Source organism: Myxocyprinus asiaticus, chromosome 13 (assembly GCF_019703515.2).
Source record: "Myxocyprinus asiaticus isolate MX2 ecotype Aquarium Trade chromosome 13, UBuf_Myxa_2, whole genome shotgun sequence".
NCBI lineage: Eukaryota > Metazoa > Chordata > Actinopteri > Cypriniformes > Catostomidae > Myxocyprinus > Myxocyprinus asiaticus.
The window spans coordinates 11,890,634-11,913,077 of record NC_059356.1 but is presented as its reverse complement, the minus strand read 5'-3'; the positions used below and the strand labels follow the sequence as shown (position 1 = coordinate 11,913,077).

The 22,444-nt window shown below is 38.7% G+C and overlaps 1 protein-coding gene across 8 annotated transcripts in view; it reads right to left on the bottom strand.

Annotated features, from left to right (window-relative positions):
- The window catches only part of LOC127450640 (dynamin-2), a 99,354-nt gene that overhangs the window by 25,130 nt on the left and 51,780 nt on the right, over positions 1-22,444 (bottom strand). For 3 of the 8 annotated variants that reach the window (XM_051714896.1, XM_051714901.1, XM_051714902.1), the window contains exons 8-13: positions 19,350-19,485; positions 19,105-19,172; positions 16,075-16,213; positions 11,125-11,211; positions 10,928-10,998; positions 6,958-7,006 (exon numbers count right to left, since the gene is read on the bottom strand). In XM_051714896.1, coding sequence (XP_051570856.1) covers positions 6,958-7,006; positions 10,928-10,998; positions 11,125-11,211; positions 16,075-16,213; positions 19,105-19,172; positions 19,350-19,485 — 550 coding nt within the window. Of the gene's footprint in view, positions 1-5,411; positions 5,445-5,642; positions 5,655-5,940; positions 5,989-6,957; positions 7,007-10,927; positions 10,999-11,124; positions 11,212-14,806; positions 14,946-16,074; positions 16,214-19,104; positions 19,173-19,349; positions 19,486-22,444 lie in introns of those variants that run through there. The other 5 variants (XM_051714894.1, XM_051714904.1, XM_051714895.1 and 2 more) reach the window with 5 other exon arrangements.

Below are 22,444 nucleotides of genomic sequence, written 5' to 3'. Positions count from 1 at the left end.
ATAGAACAATAAAAGAACAAAAGGAACAATTTGGTTGTGCTTGTCTTTCTTTTCTCTGCACAAGTTTTTCCTAAAGCAAAGGGCAACGTGACAGCAGATGCCATCCAGACAGACTGGCCTGTCAGATGAAGAGAGTTCAGAGGTCGGCGGTGGTATGTTAGGGTCAATTTGGTGAGTAAAAGCTAGCCTACAATGCTTCTAAACCAATCAGAAAAGTGTTAGTGGTGTTAAATGTAAAAAGACACACACAAAAGTGTGGTTAAGCAGAGAAAAACTATTGAACTGGAAGAAATAGTGGGAGTAGAAACAGGTATGTAGGTCATACTGGCAGAGGCCATTTGTTTAAAGAAGATACAGGAATTGTGAAGGGACGTAAAAATAGTTAGTGAAGGAAACAGGGATTAAAAAGGGAGGGGAGGTATAGCTAGAGCTTTAAGCAGGATTGTAACATTATTATTATTATTATTATTATTATTATTATTTTTTAGAGTTAAAAGGTACCTGAAATTCAAAAGTACTGTGGGAAAACATTTTTGAAGTCAACATGAAACCAAAATGCATCCTATTTACTCTATTAATGTACGTTCATGGTCTTATTGTGAACGATTCATCAGTGCATGTTATTTCAAACTTATCTCAAACCATTTGGCCATACATAGTACTGTATGCAATGGGCATTTTTGTTTCTACGATTGTCCATTCAGTCTTGTCGTAAATGTTCTTTGCATTGAATAGATATTCACTTAGAAATATGGGAAACACTTTACAATAAGGTTGTATACAATAACATTAATGCATTAGGTACAGTTGAAGTCAGAAGTTTACATACACCTTAGCCAAACACATTTAAACTCAGTTTTTCACAATTCCTGACATTTAATTGTAGAAAACATTCCCTGTCTTAGGTCGGTTAGGGTCACTACTTTATTTTAAGAATGTGAAATGTCAGAATAATAGTATAGAAAATGATTTATTTCAGCTTTTATTTCTTTCATCACATTCCCAGTGGGTCAGAAGTTTACATACACTTTGTTAGTATTTGGTAGCATTGCCTTTCAATTGTTTAACTTGGGTCAAACGTTTTGGGTAGCCTTCCACAGGCTTCTTACACTAAGTTGCTGGAATTTTGGCCCATTCCTCCAGACAGAACTGGTGTAACTGAGTCAGGTTTGTAGGCCTCCTTGCTTGCACATGTTTTTTCAGTTCTGCCCACAAATTTTCTATCGGATTGAGGTCAGGACTTTGTGATGGCCATTCCAATACCTTGAATTTGTTGTCCTTAAGCCATTTTGCCACAACTTTGGAGGTATACTTGGGATCATTGTTCATTTGGAAGACCCATTTGCGACCGAGCTTTAACTTTCTGGCTGATGTTGCTTCAGTATATCCACATAATTTTCCTTACTCGTGATGCCATCTATTTTGTGAAGTGCACCAGTCCCTCCTGCAGCAAAGCACCCCCTTCCTTGCTGAGCAGCCTTTCAGGTTATGTCGATATAGGACTCGTTTTACTGTGGATATAGATACTTGTCTGCCTGTTTCCTCCAGCATCTTCACAAGGTCCTTTGCTGTTGTTCTGGGATTGATTTGCACTTTTTGCACCAAACTATGTTCATCTCTAGGATACAGAATTCGTCTCCTTCCTGAGCAGTCCCATGGTGTTTATACTTGCATACTATTGTTTGTACAGATGAATGTGGTATCTTCAGGCTTTTCGAAATCGCTCCCAAGGATGAAGCAGACTTGTGGAGGTCCACAGTTTTATTTCTGAGGTCTTGGCTGATTTCTATTGATTTTCCCATAATATCAAGCAAAGAGGCACTGATTTTGAAGGTGGGCCTTAAAATACATCCACAGGTTCATCTCCAATTCAATACACCTCCTATCAGAAGCTAATTGGCTAATTGTCTAAAGGCTTGACATCATTTTCTGGAATTTTCCAAGCTGCTTAAAGGCACAGTTAACTTAGTGTATGTAAACTTCTGACCCACTGGAATTGTGATATAGTCAATAAAAAGTGAAACAATCTGTCTGTAAACAATTGTTGGAAAAATTACTTGTGTCATGCACAAAGTTGATGTTCTAAACGACTTGCCAAAACTATAGTTTGCTAATATGAAATCTGTGGAGTGGTTACAAAATTTACAAAAAAACAACAAAACAATCACTTAAACAACATTAAATAATCGTGGTTAATATTAATTTATAAATGAAAAAATAATATTGATAGTTAAATGTGATTATAATTAAATAATATTTATTTATAAATGTATATAAAAAACTTGTTAGTTTTAAGTGAATAATGCATTAACTAATGTTAACCTACAACTAGGAATGTTAAAAATGTATTAGTATACTCTATGTAGAAATTGACATTAACCAAGATTAAAAAAAAATACTAAGTATTGTTAGAAGTAAATAACGAAATATATAAGTAGTACTGTTTATTGTTGGTTCATGTAAACTATTCCAAAAGTATCAGGGGTTGCGAACTGCATTTCATGTTGACTTTAAACCACATCTTCCATTCCATTCAGACATTTGCAAGCAGTTCCTTTCTTGTACTGAATTATTTTGTCGTAATACCACTAGGTATCAATGGCACTCAACTTTTTAAGTTAAAGAATTAAAGTATTGTACCAAATAGTACTGCAAACATTCTACGATTCAATCCCTTCTCTCCCTTTCCATTTTCCCTTTATTCTCTGTAAAGCTGGAGTGAAACTGTGAGGAGAGGGAAGAGTTAGTCAGAGAGTGCCAACAGAAACAACACAGTCAGAAAGCTATGGCAGACAGACTATTTAGATTGTTTGCCTTGGTGGGGAAATGCCATCAACTTTCTTAAACCTAGAAAACTGAAAACCGTCTTTGAGAGGAGTGAAACCGTGGACATGAGGGAGAAAAGATAGAAGAATAATGAGTTGAAAAAGACAACAGGACAGTACGCTTCTTGCGTCTAGTACTAGGAGGTGCTATAGTGGCCAGAGAAAGTTACCACAACTGAGAGAGGGGGAAAAACTCAGAATATGTTTTCATTAGACTGAAACCCTGCAAATATTTGTGGTCAGCATCTGGCTTAGGCTCTGAATTCTCTAACATGGATCTAATTTCACTTCGCCACTCACAGCTGAAAGAAACGAGAGACTTGCCCTGTTTTCCGTACAAGTTTGGATGGAAAAGTTTCGTCAGCAATCTAATTTAAAATGTATTGATAGAAGGTGTGATTTGGAAGTAAAAGACTAGATGATTATACGATTACCTTTGAGTGACGGTTGTTAATTATCCCATAGTAATTTTCTAATTGATTTTGCCCCAGAAAAAAGATTTCTCTAAGGTCGAGCAGCTAATTTTGTAAACCTGAGTCTATTGATTAGTAAAAGGAAACCAGTACTGCCACAGTCTGGCCATTACTGGTGCACCAAGGAAATATGTATCCCAACAACGGCAAGGGAAAGTTACCCACAGACTAGGGCTGGACGATATACTGAATATTTATGATATATTCACATTGATTTAGTTGGCAATTTAAGCAGAACTGTGCATATTGCAATCATTCTAATGAGCCATTATGTCCATTACGTTTCGCAATCCCTCACGACTTGCAAGACTGAGAGCATTACGCTTTTTTAAAAGCATCTCCGATTTAAACTTCAGCAGCAAAATTGGTGTTAGAGTTGGTAAGTTCAGTTCATCTCTGTGAATTAGTTCAAACTGTCTGTTTCAGTGAATCGGTTTGCTTGCATCATCACTCAACAATGTTTATGGAAGGCTCAAAATGACATTCTTTTGTGTTGTTTTCAAATGCGTAGTGAAAATATACATGGAGGTCAATATTGGTTCTTTTGACAACAAATTGTTATATTGGTGCATATAAATGAAAATGATTAAATATGTTCTTCCTTATGCTCATTAAGTCACTAGATTTTTACAGCTTAAAAAAAAATTATATTAAGATTTTCGCATTTCAATTTCGTAACAAAATTCCATCACACTGAATTGAGTAATCTTCAATATTTTAAGTTTTATGAATTTTATTTCGTAAAACTTTACACAATTCAATTTGATGTAACTTTATTCAATTGAAATGCAAAAATCTTAAAAAATAGACTATAATTTTTAAATAGTGTGTATTTTACTCCTTGGACATTTTGAATGAGTTTTGATAATTTATTTTTATTTTGGGGGATTTTTCCCATTTTTCCCCCAATTTGGAATGCCCAATTCCCTATGCGCTTTTAAGTCCTCATGGTCGCGTAGCGATTCGCCTCAATCCGGGTGGCAGAGGATGAATCCCAGCTGCCTCCGTGTCTGAGACCGCCAACCCATGCATCTTATCATGTGGCTTGTTGAGCACGTTGCCAACGGAGACATAGCACATGTGGAGGCTTCATGCCACCAACCGCGGCATCCACGCTCAACTCACCACACGCCCCACTGAGAATGAATCACATTACAGTGACCCCGAGGAGGTTACCCCATGTGACTCTACCCTCCCTAGCAACCAGGCCAATTTGGTTGCTTTGGAGACCTGGCTGGAGTCACTCAGCACACCCTGGATTCGAACTCGCGAACTCCAGGGGTGGTAGCCAGCGTCTTTTACCACTGAGCTACCCAGGCCCCCAATGAGTTTTGATAAATGAGTTCCTTTGATAAAATAAAATTTAAAAATCACTTTTTTAAGCCATTCTAGAGCAAATACACAATTATCGAGATTGAATATCGTCAAAAGGATCAGAAATATCAAAATAATTATTTTGCCATATTGTCCAGCCCTAGTTTAGACATATTGTCAGCATGATTTATGATATATTTCAGCTGAAAATTATTTTAATTGGACATTCATAGCAACTGCTTTCCAAAATGTTACATCTATTAAAAAAAAATAAAAAAATAAAATAAAAATAAAAACATATGAAGGTAAAACAAAACCACACACCACAGGTAAAATTGTTATCTTGGGGTCGAGTTTGGCTCCCCAATATGATTGGATGGTTTCTTGGCCCTACCCACCCACCATATCCAGAGGCTGATTCTCTACAAGGCAAACTCTGCTCACCCAGCCCGGGTCACCAGGACTCACATTCAGCAACAGGACAATCGAGGCCTCCGTATCACTCAAATACCAACATACTTTTCAATTTAAAAAAAATATATATAAACTTTTACAAATTCATGCAAAAATACAGCGATTTATGATAAAAAAAGAATGCACTGTGAAATTATTTTAAAAGAAATTGTTAGTAACACTCTCTTTGCTTGTTTAATTACAAGAATAACAGAATGTTAGGTGATGCCACTAATTACAGTGGGCATTTAATGGTGGAATTGAGGCTGGTTACTGAAGTAGCAAAAATAGCTATGATTCAAATTTGTTCCAGGTTCCACCCTTTAAGTTTTCCTCAAGACTATACCTTCTCAGCTTCCCCTTCTCTTAGGCCACATAGCTGCAGAATAAAAGAAAAATCGTCAGATTATTAATGCTCGCTCAAGTTTAGAGGGTTTGTCCACAATCCGCCAAACATCTCGCCCCCATTGCTAATGATGAGTTCTGATTGGTTGACATGTACTGGCCTCAGTTCTCCTGACTGGGTGAGTGCTGGTGACCTCTAACTGGGCATGGATTATATGCATGTCGTACTTACCAGTATCTCACCCTGTATGATAAGGAAGGAGGGGGGTGGGGCGAGTTTGGGGAGAAGAAATGAGACAGAGACACAAGAAACAAGCAAAGCGAGAAAAGGGAGACAGTCCAGGGGGGTGGATTAGAAAGACACATGTTTTCCAAATGAAAAGTAAATGTTTGAAAGAGACATGGGTGTGATGAAGTGAGTCATCAAAGGAGAGAGAGAGAGAGAGAGAGAGAGAGAGGGAGAGAAAGAGCAACAGAACAAAGTTACATGCTATTAGATTAACTGCCATTACCACAAATCAGAATTATCTAAGGTTGTGTCATAGTCACGGCTGGATCCATGCACATTCTGAAATACACTCCAAATAAAGGGGAAGTCTGTGTTAAATTAGGGCAAGACAAATAGGAAGTTTAAAAAATAATGCATTGATTATTCATTTTGTCATTGTTGCGTAAATTGCACTGCATGCGTCAGTGTTACTAGCGGCTAGTACTGCTGTGATGCTAGTGAGAGCAGTTTTTCAAATGCAAGGGAGGAAATGAGAGGGAATGTCCCTGTCTAAACTCCCCCTTTTAATAACACAGCATGATTTTGAGATGCTAATGTCATTTTCTTTTAAAGCCTTTATGCATGAGGAGAATGTTTCTGATTCTTTTGTTAATCTAACCGTGTTACTCTTCAATGCCGATCAACATTCATTCATATAAAACAGTACACATACAAACACAGTAACCTAACCAGGTGCAATGCAACAAGATTGAAGCAAAAGTCATTTGTCTGTGCACAGTCAAAGTGAAAATACTGCATAATGTGGCGCATTAAAAGCCAATCTGAACATATCTGACTTATAAATGTATAATTATATGAAACAGAATTTTGGACCACTGAGATTTCACTGTGGGTGGGGCTACCCAGCATGATGCAGCAGAGAGTGAGAAATCAAGTGACCGACAAAACGTCCTGTCGCTTATCATGGTCTCAGATGGTTAGGACAAAAAACTATTAATGCTTGAAACTATGTTTATCATTTTTATTCTTTAACAGTGTTGTGCTTGATTAGGACATGGTGTGAAAGGTTGAGGATACTCAATGAATAAGCGACAGAGACCTTGTGGAAAAATACTGATTAGTTTCGATCATGATTGAACTTATGGGGTAAAGAGAAAGGGGTGGTATGAAAGGGGTTCCGCAAGGCTGAAGGTTAGGCCCTTTCGCGTTTAGAGGGAATGGTGGAGGGAATGATGGTGTTGGAACAAGGAATGTTGGGATACAGAAAGAGGGATACCAGTAGGGACTCAAGAGTGCCATGAAGAAGTGGAATGTGTACCTGGTTGGGAATGGCCCTCTTCTTGTTGACAATGTTCCTTTGCTGGGCACTGCAGGTGGGGAAAAAATGCAGACAAACACTAATTACACACTGATTGCACGCTGCTGTCTGTATAGCCAAAATGTGACTTTATTAACCTCCTTGGCTTGAGAGCAATCCCGACACTAAGACATGAGCAGGGGATGGGTGGGTAGAAAAAGTGGAAATGGGAGGCCTGACTAAGATCTATCTGAATGTGGGTGGATGATTGAGGGGGTGCTTGCGCACCTGTTGTTGCTGTACCCTGGCAGGGTACCGTCATCCATCCGTCTGAAGTCAAGACTGAAAGTGACGGCACGAGAACCATTAACAGAAATGCCCTGATAGCTAATGCCCGCAAACACACAACATGCGCATGAGGGTTGCACGCAGGGCTAGCTGGGTCAGACAGGCTTGATGCTTTATGTTGCCTCGGTCTCTTGCCAGTTCTACATAAACTGAGCATGCAAACACTGTACATGCAATCAGTCCTTTGTTGCTGTCTGAGAGGTCAAAGACATACAATACTGATTTTAGTGCAATCGGTTGTGTCCAATGCTTAACCCACAAATGCACAGGCCGAGGGAATGAAATTGATCATGTTAGTCCATTTTTATCAGGATAAACGCAAAAACGTTCTCCAAAAAGATGCATCTCTGAATTAATTTGAGAATTGCTTCTCCCATTAAAACCACCACCACTAAAAATCTTAACGTTAGAAGTCGACCCCACTAATCGACTACTCAGTCGTCAATAGTCAACCACCATGGCACATCCCTACTTTGAAAGATATTAAGAATTTAGTTTGAGACACTTAAGGCTGGACTTCATAAAACGACTTTAACACCAATTTTATCCCCGATTTGCAGTTGGGTCGATTTTAAGCCAGTCAAATTTGACAGATGGAACAGAAAACCGCATAGTATATGACGAGAACAAATTCTTACCCCCAAATCACGATTCCATCTAGTTGGAGGATATCAAACCCGTTTTATATTTTTGAGCTGACTATCCACAACTTAAGAGGAAATCACATAGTTTATGATCTTATGAAGTCATCTGGTGAGCAGCATGATGGCAAAGCTCAAGAAATGGAGATGGTGAACAACAGCACTCACCTTCAGCTCACACTGCAGTCTCTAGAGGCTATGCTGGCTGCGTCTTCCCACTAGGGATGTAATTGTTTCAAGGTTTCACATTATACCTCGGTTTTAAATCGGACGGTTATCATACCGTTGAAATCTTCTCATTGACGGTATTGCATGAAGATAAAGACAGATTTTTTCAGAACTTTTCTAAAATCCAAATAAGTTTAAGACAGGATCGGTGACATTTACACAGCATCATATAAACTTGGCTAGATAAAATAAATCTTTAAATTGCGCCTTACTCATGTTGCATTTGACTGTCACTCAGTTTTAAAGGTGACATGCAGGTGTCGTGAGCGCACGAGTCCAGCACGAGCGGAGCGCAACATACAGACATGTCCGAGCCTGAACCTTTATTTCCACCGCCAAAGAAGTTGAAGTCCGCTATCTGGGATAAAAGACCCATGAGGCACCATCAATGTTGATGGCTACCCAGTCTGTAAAGTTTGCCGCAAAAAAGTATCGGCTCAAGCGGGAAACACTTCAAACCTTAAGCACCATCTCTGTGAGCACCATCCCACGGAATTTGTGGAGATGAATGTAAGTGGAAAAACAGTACACAGGATAATAAATTATAGCCCGTTTCATAAAAACACCAGATTCAATGAGTTTTACATGATTTGTAATGACTAGTTAGGCTAAAGTTATGTTTATGCTTTCTGTCACATTCACAAATGCAGCAAACGGATTTAAGACCTCGTTCAACTTTACGATGTGCCAACTGTTTGTTCTTTTGCCTAAGTGCAGCGCAACAATAGGCCAATGTGCTTGATATACTAATAATATGTTTTATTTGTAAAACATAGTACTAAATAGGGTTTACAAAATGCATGGCTTTTGGTGTTCAGGAAATTGACATTGAAAATATGCATGCAAGAAATTGACAGTGAAACTGTGGCAGAAATTGTCAGTATTGGACAAAGTGGCAATAAATAAACTGCACATGAATAATATATTTTCAGTAGGTATTGTAGAATTGGAACTAAATCACAAATGCAACAAATTACTGAATGCATGCAAATGCATACTTTAAGTGTTAACCTGGGTAATAATCATTACAAATTATTACAATTCAATTTCATAAATCATAAAATAACAATAACAGAATATTTTGAGTTATAATCATTTGACTACTGTACATGTTGCTAATGTTTTTTTATTATTAATGTTTACCTGTTTGTGATTTTTTTTCTTTTTTTTTACCTTGTCGGATTAAGAGAGTGTCCTGATGTTCGATATCAAAAGTTAAAGGATTAAAGTTGAACAAATCCAAAATAAAGTTCAAGAATTGGTTATAACAGAAATATTATCTGTGTGTTTATCAGAAATAGCCTATTTCGTAACCAAATATTGAACTGCTTTAATATTATCAATACACCTAAATACTGTGAAACCGTAATACCATGGTAATTATTGTGACGGTTATCATACCGTGAAAATGTCATACCGTTACACCCCTACTTCCCGCCCAAGACCACAGCCAAATGCGCATGGCCCGCGTCTTTCGCAACTTGGAACACAGAGCACTAGCAGTAGCAACAATAACAGCAACGCTCCCATACATGTTTGTTTACATCTGTATTGCAGCTCCTAGAATGGGAGGCAAGTGTTTCTGTGTGTTTATTGTGATCAGATCGACTTGACAGTCGGGTAGTGTGTGATGCCCAGTTTTTTTTGTTTGTTTTTTTTGGGGGATTTTTCCCCTTTTTCTCCCAATTTGGAATGCCCAATTCCCAATGCGCTCTAAGTCCTCGTGGTCGCATAGTGATTCGCCTCAGTCCGGGTGGCGGAGGATGAATCCCAGTTGCCTCCGCGTCTGAGACAGTCAGCCCGCGCATCTTATCACGTGGCTTGTTGAGCGCGTTGCCACATAGTGCGTGTGGAGGCTTCACGCCATCCATTGCGGCAACCACGCTCAATTCACCATGCGCCCCACCGAGAACAAACCACATTATAGCGACCACGAGGAGGTTACCCCATGTGACTCTATCCTCCCTAGCAACCGGGCCAATTTGGTTGCTTAAGAGACCTGGCTGGAGTCACTCAGCACGCCCTGGGATTCGAACTAGCGAACTCCAGGGGTGGTAGCCAGCGTATTTTACCACTGGGCCCCTTGTGATGCCCAGTTTTTATCTGTATCCATTTTCATAGTCGGTATGTGTGTGATACTACCTAGTATTTTTGGAATCTGTTCAGATTTTTAAAGTCATGTGTAGTCCAGCTTTTAGTAGCAAGTAAACAAAATGTCACTGAGTACAACTGTATATTCTGCTCTGTTCTCAGGGTTATATCAGAATTCAGATTTACACACCCCTAAGTGTCATTTAAAAAAAGCGAATCATTGTTGGTCGCTTCACATGTTGATCAGGTGGCCCTTTCTTTTTTTTTACATTATTCAGCTGCAATGTGGATCAGAAATTATGCCGACAGCCCAAAGTCTGGCTATGCAAGACAGGGTAACATGGCCAAAGGAAACACTCCTCTGTAGACAATGGACAATTTCCAAACGGCATTTTTGCACCCTTGAAGGGCACTGCAGGAAGAGAATGCCACTCGAAGGGTCGTTCCAAATAAAAGTAAGAAAATTGATCTTTTTTTGAAGCGTCCTTCCCCAAGACTGTTAACGAAGGGACCATTCATACAGTCATGCCATGCTATATTAGAGTACCCACTTCAAGGGCTCAGCCCTTCGAAGTGAGTAGGGCATGGGATAATCACTTTCGATTGGAATTCACCCGCTATGTACTGCTCAAGGTTAGGGGTAATTTCGGTTGTGAAAGAAGAACAGGAGTTGCTGCACATACTTTGCAAATCCAATGAAGTCTTCATGATTGGTATTGATGTAAGACAGCTCGATGTCAATCAGCAGAAGAACCTAGTAAAAAAAAAAAAAAAAAAAAAAAAAAAAAAGAATTTCGCTTAATGAGCAAAATTAGGACAAAAAAAACAAAACAAAAAAACTAAAGTGGTAAAAGTGGAAGTTCTCTCGCTGGTCTCACACCTGGTCCTTGGTTTTGCCTTCTCTCTCTCTGACATAAGTGGTGACAATTCTCTCGGTCTCCTCTCGCAATCTGGGGTAAGAACCCAGCTGTGGGGAAAAACAGCACATAGATGCAGGCTACAGCATGTACACGCAACCACAGCCACACGCGCATAAACATACACACACAGCTAACCACAATCAGTCCTTTATACGCAAGTAAATGAGGACTAGTTGTAGCTAAGCCATCATGCACAAAAGTAATCAATGCAAGAGAAAGCATGCACACACATGCAGAATTTCAGCAAGTTGTGCTGGTAAGACAGCATTCACTTTCAGCCAGGAATAGACAGAAAGTGTCCTTAAGTAAATATAGACACAGACATTAAATAAAAAGTACTTGAATTTTTGTTGTAATAAACTGCACTTTAAAAATGTAAATATATTTCAAATTTTTTTTTTTTTTTTTTTCATTGTTTTAAATAGTTAATAATCTGTCTGGTCCCACTTTATATTAGGTGTCTTTAACTACTACAGTGCATCCGGAAAGTATTCACAGTGCTTCACTTTTTCCACATTTTGTTATGTTACAGCCTTATTCCAAAATGGATTAAATTCATTATTTTCCTCAAAATTCTACAAACAATACCCCATAATGACAATGTGAAAGTAGTTTGTTTGAAATCTATGCAAATTTATTAAAAATAAAAAACGAAAAAAATCACATGTACATAAGTATTCACAGCCTTTGCCATGACACTCAAAATTGAGCTCAGGTGCATCCTGTTTCCACTGATCATCCTTGAGATGTTTCTACAACTTAATTGGAATCCACCTGTGGTAAATTCAGTTGATTGGACATGATTTGGAAAGGCACACACCTGTCTATATAAGGTCCCACAGTTAACAGTGCATGTCAGAGCACAAACCAAGCCATGAAGTCCAAGGAATTGTCTGTAGACCTCCGAGACAGGATTGTATCGAGGCACAGATCTGGGGAAGGGTACAGAAAAATTTCTGCAGCATTGAAGGTCCCAATGAGCACAGTGGCCTCCATCATCTGTAAATGGAAGAAGATTGGAACCACCAGGACTCTTCCTAGAGCTGGCCGCCTGGCCAAACTGAGCGATCGGGGGAGAAGGGCCTTAGACAGGGAGGTGACCAAGAACCCGATGGTCACTCTGACAGAGCTCCAGCGTTTCTCTGTGGAGAAAGGAGAACCTTCCAGAAGAACAACCATCTCTGCAGCACTCCACCAATCAGGCCTGGATGGTAGAGTGGCCAGATGGAAGACACTCCTCAGTAAAAGGCACATGACAGCCCGCCTGGAGTTTGCCAAAAGGCACCTGAAGGACTCTCAGACCATGAGAAACAAAATTATCTGGACTGATGAAACAAAGATTGAACTCTTTGGCCTGAATGGCAAATGTCATGTCTGGAGGAAACCAGGCACCGCTCATCACCTGGCCAATACCATCCCTACAGTGAAGCATGGTGGTGGCAGCATCATGCTGTGGGGATGTTTTTCAGCGGCAGGAACTGGGAGACTAGGCACGACCCTAAGCACACAGCCAAGATAACAAAGGAGTGGCTACGGGACAACTCTGTGAATGTCCTTGAGTGGCCCAGCCAGAGCCCAGACTTGAACCCGATTGAACATCTCTGGAGAGGTCTGAAAATGGCTGTGCACCGACGCTCCCCATCCAACCTGATAGAGTTTGAGAGGCCCTGCAAAGAAGAATGGGAGAAACTGCCCAAAAATAGGTGTGCCAAGCTTGTAGCATCATACTCAAAAAGACTTGAGGCTGTAATTGGTGCCAAAGGTTTTTCAACAAAGTATTGAGCAAAGGCTGTGAATACTTATGTACATGTGATTTTTTCCGTTTTTTATTTTTAATAAATTTGCAAAGATTTCAAACAAACTTCTTTCATGTTGTCATTATGGGGTATTGTTTGTAGAATTTTGAGGAAAATAATGAATTTAATCCATTTTGGAATAAGGCTGTAACATAACAAAATGTGGAAAAAGTGAAGTGCTGTGAATACTTTCCGGATGCACTGTATGTACTAACATTAAAATACATACAATGCAATATATTTATTGTGTAACTACATGATGTTCTTCAAAATTCTCACAAGATTCACATTTGCTGCTACTGAGGTTGAGGTATGGGTTTAGGAATAGGATTAGGGTTTAGGAATAGGATTAGGGTTTAGTGTAAGGGCTGGGGAAGGGTTAGGTTTGGGAGTAGGATTAGGGTTTAGTATAAGGTTTGGGAGTAGGATTAGAGTAAGGGTTGGGGTAGGGTTAGGTTTGGGAGTAGGATTAGGGTTTAATGCATTTTATTATGCATTTTGGCAGTTACTTTTATCCAAAGTGACTTATAGTGCAATCAAGGTATACGTTTTCTCAAGTTCCCTGGGAATCGAACCCATGATTTTGGCGTTGCAAGCACCATGCTCTACCAGTTGAGCTACAGGAACCCTACGGGGTACTTCAAATGTAAGTACAATGCAACAACATGCATGTACATAAGTACACAGTATCAAAAACTTAAGTAAACAGTAGTTAAAGACACCAAATATAAAGTGGGTCCATTTATCTTAAAAATACAGAAAATGGTATAATAAAGTTTAGATCAATTTATTTGCTGCTTCAAGTACAAGAATTGTTATTGAAATCATTAAGAAACCAGAAACTTTGGATGGATTCAGAACCAGAATTGATAAATTCCTTTCGATTCCCATCCCTAGTTGCAATTTAAGTGTTAAAATTATTTCAAGATCACAAATATGTTGTGAAGTGTTGGAAATAACCTCAAAATATTTGAGGTTGAAGTCACATGAGCACTCTTCCAACGCTGAGAGTGATGCAGTGAAAAGATAAAAGAAAGGAAAGAATGTGAAAATGGACCAAACTTAATAAAGGAAAGGTGAAATTGGGGAGGGAAGAATCAATGACAGTTTGGCACTGCAGTTCGTCTAGTGACCACAAGAGGGCAGGTGAACAATTCTTTGTTGCTATGGCAACAGCAGCAGCTTCTCTTGCTGGGCCATCTGGGGCAATGAGCAAAAGGGGTTGTATCACTGTATTTCTAGTTTTACAACCAGTGATTCAGGCTAACTGGTGCTCTACTAAAACAACAAAGAGTCTGAGAAATCGGGAGGGCAACTTTAGGAATAATTCAACCCAAAATGAAAATTGTCATGATTTATTCTCTCTTATGTCATTTCGAACCTGCGTGACTTTCTTTCTTATGTGAAACACAACATGAGATGTTAGGCAATATGTTCATTTTCATTGCATATTTTTTTCCCATACTATGAAAGGAAATAGTTACAGAGACTTTCATTCTGCCCAACATCTTCCATGTAAGAAAGAAAAGTCATTCAAGTTTTGAATGATTTGAAGGTGAATAAATGATGACAGAACTTTTATTTTCACTTCTGGGTGAACAAACCCTTTAAGGCATGCTGGAACTGGACCTTCAAAGCTGGGAGCTGATTAAACTTGGAAATTTTCCAAGATGCCAACATTTTTCCAAAACAATCTAAAGAAAACACGATGGGTGCGATGGAGAGGGAGGGGCTGATTTCATACAGATGGATAGCTGATTGGACAGGTGGGCGGCAGCATGTGGAAACAGTGGGAGGAGTTTAAGGCTTTACTCTCGGAACTCCGCCTCTTTGTGACTCTGGTTACCTTGTTGGCACATTTCCTGATGAGGGTGGTGAGCTCGGACACCACCAGGTCCACACATTTCAGGCTGGGCTCTTTCAGTTTGCGGACCTGTTTTTTCACTATAGTCTCAAAGGCCAGGTCAGGGGTGAACAACCCCGTTCTGAGGGGGGTAGGGAGTTGCCATTTGGCAGGGGGGAGAAGAAGCGTTGAGGTGTTAAAAGAGGACATAAAAGAGATAGAGATAGGGGAAGAATAAAAAGAGAGAGGAGAATTTTAGTTGATTAACCATTGCTTATCTATGAACAGATAGAAAATGAGGTCCAAAAGGGGCAGCCCCAGGTTTTCACATCCATGATAAAAACAAGACCTTGAATCATGTATTGCTGCACCACAACAAACATACCTTTAACACATCTTCACATCAAATCTGAATTGAATTTTCATCATCCAAACAATTTAAAATTGATCTAATATTCAAATAAATAAACAAAACAACAAATTGTCGCAGTTCGATATTTCGGATTTGTTGTTAGGAGTTCACACAGATGCAATGTTTTATTTTAAAATCTTGTCTTCAGGGGTGAAAATTTAGAAGCATTTCATTGAAAACTACAGAACTCTGAATCTCCAAAAAGCACATAAAGGTAGCATAGAAGTAATCCATGTGACTCCAGTGGTTTAATCCATGTCTTCAGAAGTAATATGATAGGTGTGGGTGAGAAACAGTGTAATATTTAAGTCCTTTTTTACTATAAATCTACACTTTCACTTTCTTCTTTTTAATTTTTTTTGCAGATTCGGTTTTTCTGTGCATATCGACACCTACTGGTCAGGGTTGGTCAAAGGTGGAGATTTATAGTTCTGGCCACTATACAATTGCATTGTATGGCCCCTAATTGTTGTGAAAGTTATTCATGGAAAGAAATTCAGACTTGGTGTGAATAGGCCTCAAAAAAATCCCTAACCATTTATCTGGGCCCTAGAGTACTCAAGCAGGATGTGAAAGGGGCCCAGGCTCTTCCCTTTTAAACCACAGATGAACAGAGAAAGTCTCTCTCTGCTCATCTCCTTTACACAAGACCGTCACAACACCCCAACACACGACAGCAGAGCCTGTGCACAAGGCAGCCGGAGGGCCAAGGGGGTCACACGAAAACGCAAACACACTCCCCGAAACTAACTCTCCCAATGCGCTTTTCACTGAAAGCAGCGTCTGTTTGTCTCAGGTGTCGTATGACCCCCCCTCAAAGGAAGGCCCCCCCTGTGGCCAGGCTGGGGTACTGCAGTACCTTGTTGGTGCACTGCCTGAATGTGTTGATGAGCTCTTGAATAACCAGATCGATACATTTCAGACAGGGCTCTTTCAGCTTAATGATCTGCTTTTTCACGATGGCTTCAAACGCCAAATCTGGAGTGAACAGCCCAGTTCTGAGAACGCACAGGGACAGAGAGACAGCAGGACATAAGAGGACGTGACAGACAGAGTGAGACGGGGGTGGGGGGAAGAGAGGAGGAAGGAAATAAACAAAAAAGTGGCAAAAAAAAGAATAACTCGAAAAAAACAAATAATTGCGAAAATACCATGGAAATAAAACAATACTGGAAGTGAAATCAAGTAAAAAGAAGAAGTTGAGGTAAAGTACAGGGGGAAATGACATAGGTTTATCTTACAAATACTAAAACAAAAATAAACAAAGTGAATAAAATGAAATAGACGGATGAATGTGGATAGCTCTGTGGGAAAAAAAAGCCAATTAGAAATTTCAGAGACATTTCAGACATCAATGAAATGATGATTCTTAAGCACATAAGGCCGTGCTCTCACTATAAAAAAATTGTGTGTTCAGATTTAGTTTTTGTAGACAAATTTTCACTGTCTGCAAAAAAACTAAAACACACATACAGAACATAGCCAAAATCAGTGTTCACTCCAGTTGCCAATGCGTGTCAAGGCCAAAGTATACTTTGGTTTTCCATGTGCCATTACGTCTTTGCGCAGTCGTAGTGCGCACACATGCGTATGGGCTTGTGGTCAAAAGAATATTCTGCAGTCTGAAATTATGAGCATTTCAGTGATTCAATATTCCCCAATCTTGAGCTACTCTGCGGACAGACATTTTTCAAGCAAGTTTGATATTATAGCTATATAATTTCATGGTGATGCAGTGACAGCAGTGATGTGTTTCAAACAATGAGAGAGAAAAAGGTGGAAAGTAGGGAACATGAACAGTTTTTCTTGTTTGTCTCTTAATTTTCTGCAAAAAAGTGCAAAAACTATTTGAACGAGGGTCAAAAATTGAGTGGAATACAGGGCAAAAATGCTCCAGAATTTTTAAATGCGGGGGCAAAAATCACTCTTTTATTAATAGCTCTTCTTTTTGCTAAAATCTGATATTTCATTATTGTATTCCATGCATATTTTGCTATACAATAAATGTTTTGCTATACACAGTTTACAGGGTTAAGCTTTTAGAAATTTAAGTGCTAGAAAATTGCCTTGTTTTGTTGAAAATTGCTTGAGATTAAAACAGAACATTTCTTCCGTGTAATGTGTGTCCATCAAAGATGAGATCCCACACTCTACTTTTATTGAATAATGTATCTTTTAATATCCTTTCTGTTCTTTACAGTCAGATAAAAAGTTTAAAAGAAATCTTAATTTTAAATCACAAATAGAACGGATGCGGGAAAAAAAAGACTTCTCTCTCGTTAATAAATGAACCGGAACACCTGTGCGAGTCTGTGAGATATAGGTTGAACTCTTAAAGTGACAGTACCATTTTAGTGCGTTACAGAATGTAAACTCAGTGTTGTTACTCGTAAATTGTACACATCATTTCAAACATTGACAGCTCATATATATATATATATATATATATATATATATATATATATATATATATATATATATATATGTATATATTATATATATATACACACACATACATAAATATACATACACATTCACACTACCGGTCAAAAGTTTTGAAACACTTGACCGAAATGTTTCTCATGATCTTAAAATCTTTTGATCTGAAGGCGTATGCTTAAATGTTTGAAATTAGTTTTGTAGACAAAAATATAATTGTGCCACCATATTCATTTATTTCATTATAAAACTAAAATGTAATAATAATAATAATAATAATAAAAAAAGTTTTTGAAATTGATGATTTGGACCAAATAATAAAGAAAAGCAGCCAATAAATGCCCAACATAGATGGGAACTCCTTCAATACTGTTTAAAAAGCATCCCAGGGTGATACCTCAAGAAGTTGGTTGAGAAAATGTCAAGCGTACATGTCTGCAAATTCTAGGCAAAGGGTGACTACTTTGAAGATGCTAAAATATAACACAGTTTTGATTTATTTGGGATTTTGTTTAGTCACAACATAATTCCCATAGTTCCATTTATGTTCTTCCATAGTTTTGATGACTTTACTATTATTCTAAAATGTGAAAAAAAAAACAAAAAAAAAAACAATTATAATAAAGAATAAGTGTTTCAAAACTTTTGACCAGTAGTGTGTGTGTGTATGTGTGTATATATATATATATATATATATATATATATATATATAGGAGACCTGGCTGGAGTCACTCAGCACACCCTGGGATTTGAACTAGCGAACTCCAGGGGTGATAGCCAGTGTCTTTACCACTGAGCTACCCAGGCCCCCTACTTAGTGCACCTTTAAACTTTGAGTACTTACTGTATATTGTGAATTAAAGAACTTTATTTTGATGTGCATTTTGCGTGAACATTTAAAAAAATAAACACAATTTACTGTCACACATTGTCATTTAAGAGTTATTATATTGGATCATATCAAATCGTGGACCTCATATCATATACTGTATCAAACAGAATCATGAGATACCCACATTGTCCCATCCCTAATACCTGAGTTTACGAGTTGGGAAGAGACATAAACTTGGGTCACTTTGGGTCAAAGTATGGTTTCTATAGTGAATGATAAGTTTTATTCATCTTTCTAAATGCAGCTGCCTTGTTATCGGTCATATATCATTGGCCAGGGATACCTCTTATCTAAAGATCTTATCTACGCTTTGTCCTCTTGCTCTGAAAACAACACAACAGGTGACACGAAAGAATGTCTCTTGTGTAAAGTGAACAGTAAAGCAATTCTGGTAGTCTGCCAGTTGTGTTGTGAGAGCACGGCCTTACCATAACAAACAAAGAAATAGAAAGAGAGTGTGTGGCTGAAGTGAAAAAGTGAGGGATTATTCAGTGAACTGAGGGTGAAAGAATTGGTGTGGCTTTCTTGCAACCGTATGGCCTGCAGAACGCAACTTGCCTAACACCATGGACGTTCTTAATGGCGTGACTGATTTCTCGCCGTAGCTCCTTCTCATCAAACACAATCTGAAAGAGAAAGAGAGACGTGCCAGTGCACCCGTGTGTTATAGTACTAGGTTTTCCAGGAACACGTTACGTCTTATCATAACATTAAAGGTGTATTTGCTGGAGCTACCAATATACAATCAATCAGAAACATCTTATCAGCTAAAAACTGAAAGTTCAGAAATATAGTGCATTTACCTTCACCAGCTCGAAGGGGAAGCGCTCATGGAAAATTCGGTTAATCCTGGCACCTCCAGAGAGCTCTGCCGTGTCCACCTGGTCTCCTGACCCCTCGATGCACTTTTCAAAGTCCACTCCAAACTGCTGGACCATCCTGAGTGCAAAATTCAGAGTTATAGACATCTTCCCCACACTATGCACCATGACGAAAACAGATTCGAGTGGTGTGTTGCGATGCATCAACACTGAATTGTTCACGTTGTAATCAATAAAGCTATCTACACACTGAGGTTCCATTTAGTTGACGGACAGGCAGTATTTTTTTTTATTTTATTTTTTTATGTGTTCCACAGTTAGTCCAGTCGCTTTATTTTCCCAATTCATGATTTTATTAACAAATTTCCAAAGTGTGATTTTTCTGATTTGTATTTGTTTTTGTTAGTTTTTTTTATTTTGGAGTAAATAAAAAAGCCAACTCATGATGTTTGTGTTCTTTAAGCCCAAAGAATACTTCAGTAAAACGCGAACACGCGTGATGCAAATCTCGTCATCAGCAGAGTGAGCGAGCACTGAACGCGCACAGTAGGGTTGCTCCGATATCAACATTTTGGCTTCGGTACGATACCAGCCCTGGCACCTCGGTATCGATACTGTAATCAACAAATAAAAAACAGAAAATGACTTGATTGTTTTGTTTTTTTGGATTTTTTTCCCCTTTTTCACCCAATTTGGAATGCCCAATTCCCAGTCCTCGTGGTGGTGTAGTGATTCGCCTCAATCCGGGTGGCGGAGGATGAATCCCAGTTGCCTCCGCGTCTGAGACCATCAACCTGCGCATCTTATCACGTGGCTTGTTGAGCGCATTGCCACGGAGACATAGCGCGTATGGAGGCTTCACGCCATTCAACTCACCACGTGCCTCACTGAGAACGAACCACATTATAGCGACCACAAGGAGGTTACCCAATGTGACTACCCTAGCAACCGGGACAATTTGGTTGCTTAGGAGGCCTGGCTGGAGTCACTCAGCACGCCCTGGGATTCGAACTAGTGAACTCCAGGGGTGGTAGCCAGCGTAATTTACCACTGAGTTACCCAGGCCCCCCTAGAAAATGACTTGATTAAAAGAACTGCATGAAGTCTAACAGAATCAAATGATGCGTTTTCTGTTGTAATTTTTCTGGATTACAGGTTAAATGTTTTAATTAAATGTTATGATGAAATGACGTTTAATCAAATTGATACATGCAGTTTTAATCAAATAAAAATATAATTTTGGTTGTTTTTGTTTTTTACAAAAAAAAATCTTTTTTTTTTTTGGTTAAATAAAATGCTGGATAACAGAGCTTCACAGTATTAATGAAAACATTAATGAAAAAAAAAAAAATCTGATTACCTGTGGCACAAGACTAATAATAATAATAATACAACCATTTAATATTACATAATTGTTATTATGAGTATTATTGCTACTTTTTGAATATACATTTTTTATACAGTAGTTATATTTTTCTGTCTTCAATTTCACACATCCATTTGAATAGAGCTTTTATTTTAGAGGGACTTTTATTTTGACAGACCTTTGAGTTCTTCCTGTTTTGAGGGGTTAGTTATATCAAGCTTCCCATAAATGCTGGGACACTCCCATCATGACTTTCGAGCTGAAATCTTCCGAGCTGCAACGGAGGAGTTCATTTTAGTGTTAACAGCTGTTTATACTCTAAACACACTGCATGAAATTGAAGAATCAGTTGTGTGTGTTGCGTTTACGTGCACGCGTGTGTGTGTGTGAAGCAAATGACAGAACAGAGCAGCACCTCTTGTTCATTCTGTAGAGTGCAGCACACATGACTGTATAATTTTTAATTAAATGACATCCTTCTGCTGTTTAATGATCACACGTGGCCATATCCAAAGGTTTTTATTTTATTTTCAAATTGTCATCGATTTCATCTCAAAACTGTCACATCTCATATCATTTAGCTAATGACAGCATACTGTAATATGGTACCGAAATTAGCAACAAGATGATATCCCACCGTTTAATTTTATTTGGTATCGCGATACTTCGTTAGTACCGGTAAACCGTGCAACCCTAGAGTGCAGCCCGATTTTTCTAACCGTGTGTCTTTGAACATGAAGAACGCGCATGCGCCTGGAATTATTTGCATGAATTATTGGATCCACAAGGTGGCAATACTCACATTTGAGCCATTATTGTCACGTAGAAACACTAGAAGATGTAATCGCTGGTAAATAACAGGAGACAAGGGTAAAAACATCAACAGTTGTAGCGTGCATGCGGTAACCGCCTGTATATGCGCACCTGGAGCAAATGGAGTATACTTTGACAGGCTCGCGTTTGACTGTATGGAGACGCTAAGCGTTTGTGTCAAAATCGAAGTATACTTTGGGCTTTAGCCTTCTAATCTAAAGCTTTTGTTTTTAACTATATGTATGAGGAATAGTAGCTACATGTGTACACAGGGTTGGGCTGTAACGGAATACATGTAATGGCGTTACGTATTCAGAATACAAAAAGAAGTATCTGTATTCAGCCTCCGTAATGTTTTCAAGCACCTGTATTCAGAATACAGTTACTTTAAACAATTTGATTAGAATACTTTTAGAATACTTCTCTAATAATGACCACAAAATAAGGCAGAAAGAAATCAATTCTTGTCAAACAAGTGTGAAATTTGATTATTCTTCTGAAGAGTGTTTCTGAACAGCACAGATGCAAGCTGCACACTCTCGCTCTCTTTTCTCCAGATCAGCAGACTGCAGTGTTGCCAGGGATTCATACCAAATTTTGCTAATTTCAAAACAAATTGCGGGTTTAAATGTTAGAATTGCGGGTTGCGGTTTTTTGGATATTTTAAAAATGGACTGCTGTCACCAAAATGTTTAATTTCAGGCACAAAAGAATAAAAATACATCTTATTCATGTATACTGATTGCAGAATTGAATATCTGGCAACCGCACAGCACACCGTTGTGACAATCAGTGCGCTTTTATCTGTGCACCAGCACCAATACTGCCGGCAATGGTTTTCTCCACAAACACACCGATCAGCCACAACATTAAAACCACCTGCCTAATATTGTGTAGG